The sequence below is a fragment of the Helicoverpa armigera genome, chromosome 13 (assembly GCF_030705265.1).
Source record: "Helicoverpa armigera isolate CAAS_96S chromosome 13, ASM3070526v1, whole genome shotgun sequence".
NCBI classification, from domain to species: domain Eukaryota; kingdom Metazoa; phylum Arthropoda; class Insecta; order Lepidoptera; family Noctuidae; genus Helicoverpa; species Helicoverpa armigera.
Window position 1 is genome coordinate 7,233,328 of NC_087132.1, and position 7,747 is coordinate 7,241,074.

Below are 7,747 nucleotides of genomic sequence, written 5' to 3' on the forward strand. Positions count from 1 at the left end.
TGGTGAATCCTAAACTGTACCACACGTGTGAAAGTCGTTACCGCATCAACTCGAACCGTATAGTGACATTTGTACTAAATTACCTTCTACTAAGCACACAATCGGAATAGTAACGTAATCGACTTGCTTAGAACAATAAGACGATGCGATTACGATACGTTCTCATTTTAATTCGAAAATTCATGTAAGGAATTTTTAATTTTGTAAAAAAAATGTTTATTCGTAACAGTTTTCATCAAAAATCGACCGGAGTGGTGTTTTTTTCCATCTGATTAAAGATTATTGCGCAATATACCAATCTTTATTACTATTATAAGGAAAACTTTGTTTGTTTGTTTGTTTGTAATGAATAAACTCAAAAACTACTGGACGAATTTTAAATATTCTTTCACCATTAGAAAGCTATATTATCTGCGAGGAACATAGGCTAAATATTATCCCGGTGCGCGCAGTAGCTACCACGGGACACGGTTGAAAACCGCGTGAAAACGGCTAGTACCTAATAAAACGATTGCGTAATAAAAGTTACATAATACTCGTTCAAACTCTCGTTTAATCGAGGTGAGGCTTCGAATTCTAAAATTCTAGTATGGGGAATTTTAGTTTTTTTTTGTGTACATACAAAGTTCATTATCTGTGCTGTCTGTCAATGTCAGTCACGCATTGTGCCAGTGATGCCAGATGGGGGATTCCCCCCAAATTTGGGGGTATTTTCTGCCCACGGGGGTTTTTTTGGGGGGAAGAATCCTTTGGGGGGATCAGCGGGGGGATTTGAAATTGGCTTGGAGGGAGTTGGAGGATTTTTCGAAAAAGTTTTATGACTGAACGCGACCAAATTACTCACTACTTAATTTGAACGCACCATAGAACCACACACAAAAACATACACACATCATCATCAGCCTATCGCAGTCCACTGCTGGACATAGGCCTCTCCAAGTGCACTACATACATTCAACATACACACACTACCACAATAATGCTGCGTGAGGAGAACGACGATGAACGATGATACTATATTTATTTTACAGAAAAGAGCTGTTCGACCCATTTATAATCTGGGTCCAAAAGTTTCTCTTAGAGAGAAATTCAAAGAAATAAATATTCTGACTGTTGCCTCTCAACACATTTTTGAAAATTTAATGTACGTTCATAAAAACATATCTAACTTTGTTCAAATGTCTGATGTTCATGGCATAAAATTATTAGGAATAAACATAATCTTGATGTACGTGCTACTCGCCTCCACAGAGTAAGCAACTCGTTCATGGGTCAACGTATACGCTTTTACAATAAACTTCCCAAAACTTTTCAATTAAATGTTTTTCTAATTACTGGGGGTTTTTTTTAAAACACTTACATTTTGGGGGGATTTTGGGTGAGATTTGGGGAGAATGCTAAATCATCATCTGGCAACACTGATTGTGTCATTTTTTGGCTTTCGAGGTTATGTTTTGGTTGTGCATGTTGTAGAAATATATTTCGGATTATAAGAATAAAGTTTGCAATTTAATTTAGAACGATCAACATGTCGAAGATGAAAATAAAAGTTATTAGCCGCAATCCGGATGAGTATTTGCGCGCCACAAAACGCGATATCCACAAACGTAAGTATATTGTTGTTAATTGTTAAGTTTAAAGAATACCTTCACTCTGAAAGTATTTATTACTCAAGTTTCGGATTTATTATAAAACAATAAAATATGTTTTTGTATACACGTAATCTAACTATTGTACAAACGTTTCAGTACCTCGAAATTATGACCCAAGTTTGCATCCTTTAGAAGCGCCACGTGAATATGTGCGCGCAATGAATGCAGTTAAACTTGAAAGAGTATTTGCTAAGCCTTTTATCGGAAACCTTGACGGGCATAAAGACGGTGTTTCCAGTATCGCCAAACACCCGAGCAAGTTAGCAGTCTTGGCTAGTGGAGCTTTTGATGGTGAAATTCGCTTGTGGGATCTAGCTGTAAGGAAATGTACTAGAAACTTTGTGGCACACGAAGGGTGGGTGCGCGCTCTGTGTTACACACCAAAGGGTGATACATTCACTAGTGTTGGTGATGATAAGACTATTAAAACATGGAAGTCTGAAGTCCAATCCCCTGATGATGAGGAACCTATAAACACTTTGCTCAGTATGTCTGTAGTCACAGGAGTTACACATCACAGAAATAAACCACTATTTGCAACATGTGGTGAACATTGTCAGCTATGGGAGAATACACGTAATGAGCCTGTGAAAGTTTTCAAATGGGGAGTGGACAGTCTTCACCATGTTTCTTTTAACCAGGTAACTATTCCAATTTTAAATAAGTTGCACTTTATTGCAGTTCCATGCATGTTATGGGAGAAATTATTAATATTATTTATTTCTTATTTCAGGTAGAACATAACTTGTTAGCATCATGTGCCAGTGACAGAAGTGTAATTCTATATGACTGTCGTGAATCAGGACCTTTGAGGAAGGTTGTCATGGAACTGAGGTCCAATGCCTTGTCATGGAATCCAATGGAAGCCTTTATATTCACTGTTGCTAATGAAGATTACAAGTATGTTCAAAATTATAAAAATACTATAATAAATTAGTAGCTCCTAATATATAAATCTTTGCAGACAAATAGATTACCATTCCAGAATATAACTGATATTGCTTTAATTTTCAGTCTATACACATTTGATGTACGGAAACTCAAACAACCAGTGAACATTCACATGGGACACACATCAGCTGTAATAGATGTTGACTATGCCCCAACCGGGCGAGAGTTTGTAGCTGGCAGTTATGATAAAACTGTACGAATCTTTGAGAGTCTGAAAGGAAACTCCAGAGATGTTTACCATACTAAAAGAATGCAAAGACTGACTTGTGTAAAATGGACATTGGACAACAAATACATACTATCTGGCTCTGATGAAATGAATATAAGAATGTGGAAAGCCAGAGCATCTGAAAAGCTTGGTGTGGTAAGTATCACACTGTTGTTTGCTTGTTCATAAAAATAAGTTTCTAAAACATACATTTTTAAAAGTTCAAGGCGAATAAATAAACTGAGGAATTTGTCTGCTTGAAGTACACATTTGTGGACTGATCTTTATCTGAGATATTTGTCTCAGAAACCAGTGGGTCAGATTTGAAAAATTCTTTCAGTGACAGGCAATTTATTGGACTTTTAATTAGGGTGTGTTATAGAATTGATTAGGTATATCAGTATAGTTGAAACCAGCCTTCTAATTTCTGGTCAACCCAAGGAACATTGTCAAGGAAGTGCATAATATTCAGTCTATCCATAGTTTAATTAACTTAACATACTGTGATTTTAGCTATAATACATTTATTTCGCACTAAAAGGTGCATATTTACGTATTAATGTTCTTTTTCTGATAATTTTATATTTTGCAGCTTAAACCACGTGAGAGAACTGCTTTGAATTATTCAGAATCATTGAAGGAAAAGTTCGCTAATCACCCGCAAGTCAAACGCATAGCGCGACACAGACATGTCCCCAAACACATATTGAATGCTCAGAATGAACTCAGAACAATCAAGGAGAAGGTAAAGAGAAAGGAAGGCAACCGTCGTGCTCACAGCAAGCCAGGTTCTGTACCCTTTGTGCCTGAACGTCAAAAACATATTGTTAAAGAAGATGAATGAAAATACACTCTTAATATTTATAATAACTGTTTCATTTGGTACAGTGTTTGTTCATATATTTAAACCAAACAAAGTGTTACATTGCTTTATTTTATGAATACTCATGTAGTACAGACATTTCAGAAATGTTTTTATTCCATCCTAAGACTTACAAGTATAATATAAATAGGTATAGGCGAAATATTATAATGACTAAATATAATAGTGCAAGTATGCAAAGCACCTTCTGATGCATACACACTGATCAAATGTAACATTCAATATAATGTACGTTAAAACAATGTAGGGAGCACACTATGTGCACAAAACCTTTTAGTTACATGCCTCCACTCAATTGAAATTCTGTCATTCCATCACATTCATCAGTGTGTATTCCACATAAGCTGCATTTACAAATAACTAGCATTCTAACCAGATTGGTTAATGGGCCTGCTAATGCGGTTTGGCAGAGTCATCAAACGTATATCCATGCTGTAATAGAAAAATAATGCATTATTAGAAGGTACACTAACTTTTGCATTTCACTGTAAAACTTGTAACATGTCATTAAAACTCACATGATATCACGTGGGAGTATAGATGTGTCAATGTTGTGTTCCAACACAACAAGAATAGACAAAGTCTTCAGAGATGGTTGATAGTCCAGGAGGTGTAAATCACTGTTATCAATCAACCTCTCTGGGTTGTCATCCAAATTTTCTGGTGCACGATTACTAGGTCCAGGGCAAGGGCTGTAAAACAAGCATTTGTTATTGTTTACGTAATTGTATTCTAATCATGACCTTATAGTAAAATGTAAAACCAGAAGTAGAATAAAAATTAGGTTAATTCGTAAACATATATTATGCTGACCTTGTACCTCCAAACAGGTACACTACATCTTTATGAATAAGACATGCTTGACGTCGCCGCTTGCAGGGAACTGAGCCGCCCACATTTATGTATTGCCAGATGTTATCTGTGATAGAATATCTGTAGAGATCATTGAAATGAGTCTTCGAATTTCCATTAAATCCTCCAAAAATATACATGTAGTCCTTGTAAATCCCTGAAACCATAATAATGAATGTTAATTTAACTCTTTACATTTATACTTTTATTTTAAAATAATAAAAAAACGAGATAATATAGCTCACAGGAAGAGTGGCTGCGCCTTCCTTCAGGCCATGTCCCACCAGGATTAACAGCTACCCATTTTTCTTCAATAGTGTCTAAGTAGAATACTTGGGGACAGTATATTTCCTCTTGAGAATTATACGGGCTGTTCAAATCTCCACGTCCACCAAAGATGTACATTTTGTGTCCAACTGCCACAGCGGTGTGAAAGTCTCTGTGAGAAGGTGCTGTACCACGAGCATCGATGTAGCTCCATCGCAGAGTGTCAAGATTCAGGCAGTGTACTTCTCGTGAATACTGATCAGTGAGATACTCAAAACCTCCAAAAATGTACATTTTGTTTCCAATGACACAAGCTGAATGGCCATCTTTGGCATAAGGTACCATGCCTGATACAGTTGGAGTGCTCCATTCTAAAGTCTTAGTGTCGAAACATGACAGAGTGTCACAGGCCACAGCATTATTTCGGCCTCCCCACATAAAAACCTGAAAGATGGAGAAGTTTTCAAACCATAAATTATATAAATTCATTCATCACGTAAGTATAATACATAATTCACCAAAGTTGCATATAAGCTACCTAACACATTCGTCATGGTTTTATCAAAAATATTATTACTGCTGTAACGAATGGCTAAATTGAATTAACTTTTTAGTAATATGTTAAATAACACATTTTCCTTACTCTAATAATATTCAACAGGAAGAATGTGTTAATATATGCACAATAAATGTTTATTCTGATACGCAAGGATAAATAATACTTTGATTACGTTCATTAATATTCTTATTGTTATAGTGGTTTTAATACCCTTTTTTTGTAAAGGAAAATGTTTCATAATATTATTATGTTGCACTATTATGACAAAAGGAATAAAATGGCATACAAAAATTCTTATTTAACATTTTGAATACGAGATGAACAAAAACTTGTTTTACACAATTTTTTTAAATTCCCAGGAAGTGAATCAAACCTGTTTAAGAGATATGTTTTTTGCATTAGGTAGATAAGGTCATCCGTAGGAGCATTAGAACTGCAACTAAAACGAACTTACGTAATTTCTTTTTTATTTAGAATATGATTAGTGTTTTGTTTATTTTTATACAACCTTTTATTTATATATTTTTTTCATACAGAACATTGATAGACATATTTTAACAAGGAATTTGATATCATATAAATGTTATAACATACCTTGTCTCCATAAGCAACGGTGGTATGCCCATATCTTTGGAAAGGGGCTACATCAGTTCTTTTATAATTCACTGGCGCCCATCTCAGAGAATTTGTATCCAAGACATGTACTGGTATTGGCTCCCAATCTTTATATTCCTCGGTCGAGCAATATCCTCCAAAGGAATATATTTTTTCGCCGATACATACCGCTGCATGATTGACTCGCATAGGTCCGCCCTCGATATGCACGGTCCATCTCATAGTGGCGATATATTACGATACTGAAAGATATTAGAAAGCGACGGACCTCTCAGGAACCGCGCTAACGTTAACAATTATTAATACTAACAAATATTGTGAAAATTTATTTATACTCCAGCTGTGAACTGCCTATGTTGACACTTGACAGTTTTCTGTAAAGTTTTGTTGACATTTCACATTTTATTGATCTATCGTTTGCATCTGTCAGATGAAATGTCAACAGTGTTGCTGCTTATCAAAGAAAAAAACAGTAGAGTTATGTAATATGTAAAAATAGAATACAAAATGGTTTTCTAATAAATAAATATTTAAGTTTAAGACTTTAGTGCTATTATGACATTCTTAGAAATTCCTAGACAAAAAAAAGAACAGATAAAACATGAGTAGTTATTTTGGAAGCTCTATTTTTTTAAGTCAAAATTATTCGATGAGATCCAGTTCAGAAATGTATATTGAAACTGAAACAATATCTTTATAAATGATGACGTAGAAAACTATTCGAAAAAAAAAACAGTCGGAACAAGCAGAAATTATACTAATAAAAATACTTATTTTGGTAACACTCATTACCACAAGTGTTGCCTACATACTATGAAATTGCATCTAGGCAGGGTGAACTGTACTTGCTAAATACTTCTCAGCACAGAATGAATTTTTCATCTTATTGCGCTATCATTGTCCGGGAGCGGCAGGAAGGAATGCAGTTCAATGAAAAGTATCATCCCTTTTTCGGAAACACTGCTTTCACATTCCCATGCATACCATGAATCTCATCTCAAAAAAGTCACAAAATCATAGCACCTAAATGGCATACCTGGTAAAAGGCAGAAGCAGATCTCATTCTAGCTTGTACCAGTTCACGTATCAGCCAAATTCATATTATAGATCTTTCTTACTTGACGATTTTGACTCGGCAGCCTGGCGAGGCTGCGGGATTTTTCGAAAGAGTTACCGCGACCTGGGTACATAAAGGGCTTAAGAAGGAACATGATGGGTTTTAGTCAGTACCTAAGTGTCTAAACACACTATGCCGAACGTACGCGACCGAAGTTCCGCGGCTGATTTTACGTTCCAACGTAATCGCCTGATATGGCACACCATAAGTGCCGAACTTACGCGGCAGAAGTTCAGTTGCGCAATTTTGTGTGTATATTCTGTGTTCGACTTCGGTCGCGTATAATGTGTGTTCTACAGAATACGTTGCCGCCGAATTTCCGCTGAACTTACGCCCGACTGAAGTTCGGCTGTAGGTACGCTATAACGCAACGTAATTTCGGAATAATGTGTCGCCAGTAATTCAAATAGCATTGCAGGCGTAATCATGCCGAACTACCGTCGCGTATTCTCGGCATAGTGAGTTTAGACACTAAGAGTCTGGCACTCCCTCACGCTGCTAACCTACAACTGGAGGGGGTCATTTGATGATTAGGTACATACCTAGGTACAAACCTATTCTTTTACTTATCTACTTGGGTTACAATTCAGACCTCGTGCCAACCTATTGGATTTTTAATAATTCCTAGGAATTATGTATTGTA

General features: G+C 36.0%; 2 protein-coding genes across 2 annotated transcripts; one reads left to right on the forward strand and one right to left on the reverse strand.

The window, feature by feature from the left end:
• The first annotated feature begins 1,429 nt into the window (after nucleotides 1-1,429).
• On the forward strand, nucleotides 1,430-3,681 carry LOC110370700 (DDB1- and CUL4-associated factor 13). Its single transcript, XM_021326606.3, has 5 exons — nucleotides 1,430-1,607; nucleotides 1,749-2,293; nucleotides 2,386-2,552; nucleotides 2,667-2,967; nucleotides 3,404-3,681. The coding sequence occupies exons 1-5, from the start codon at nucleotides 1,529-1,531 to the stop codon at nucleotides 3,653-3,655; spliced, it is 1,344 nt and encodes a 447-aa protein (XP_021182281.3). The 5' UTR covers nucleotides 1,430-1,528; the 3' UTR covers nucleotides 3,656-3,681.
• On the reverse strand, nucleotides 3,666-6,389 carry LOC110370701 (kelch domain-containing protein 3). The gene is made up of 5 exons (XM_021326609.3): nucleotides 5,967-6,389; nucleotides 4,792-5,257; nucleotides 4,508-4,703; nucleotides 4,213-4,386; nucleotides 3,666-4,126 (listed from the first exon to the last, which is right to left on the reverse strand). The coding sequence occupies exons 1-5, from the start codon at nucleotides 6,207-6,209 to the stop codon at nucleotides 4,063-4,065; spliced, it is 1,143 nt and encodes a 380-aa protein (XP_021182284.1). The 5' UTR covers nucleotides 6,210-6,389; the 3' UTR covers nucleotides 3,666-4,062.
• Nucleotides 6,390-7,747: the final 1,358 nt, after the last annotated feature.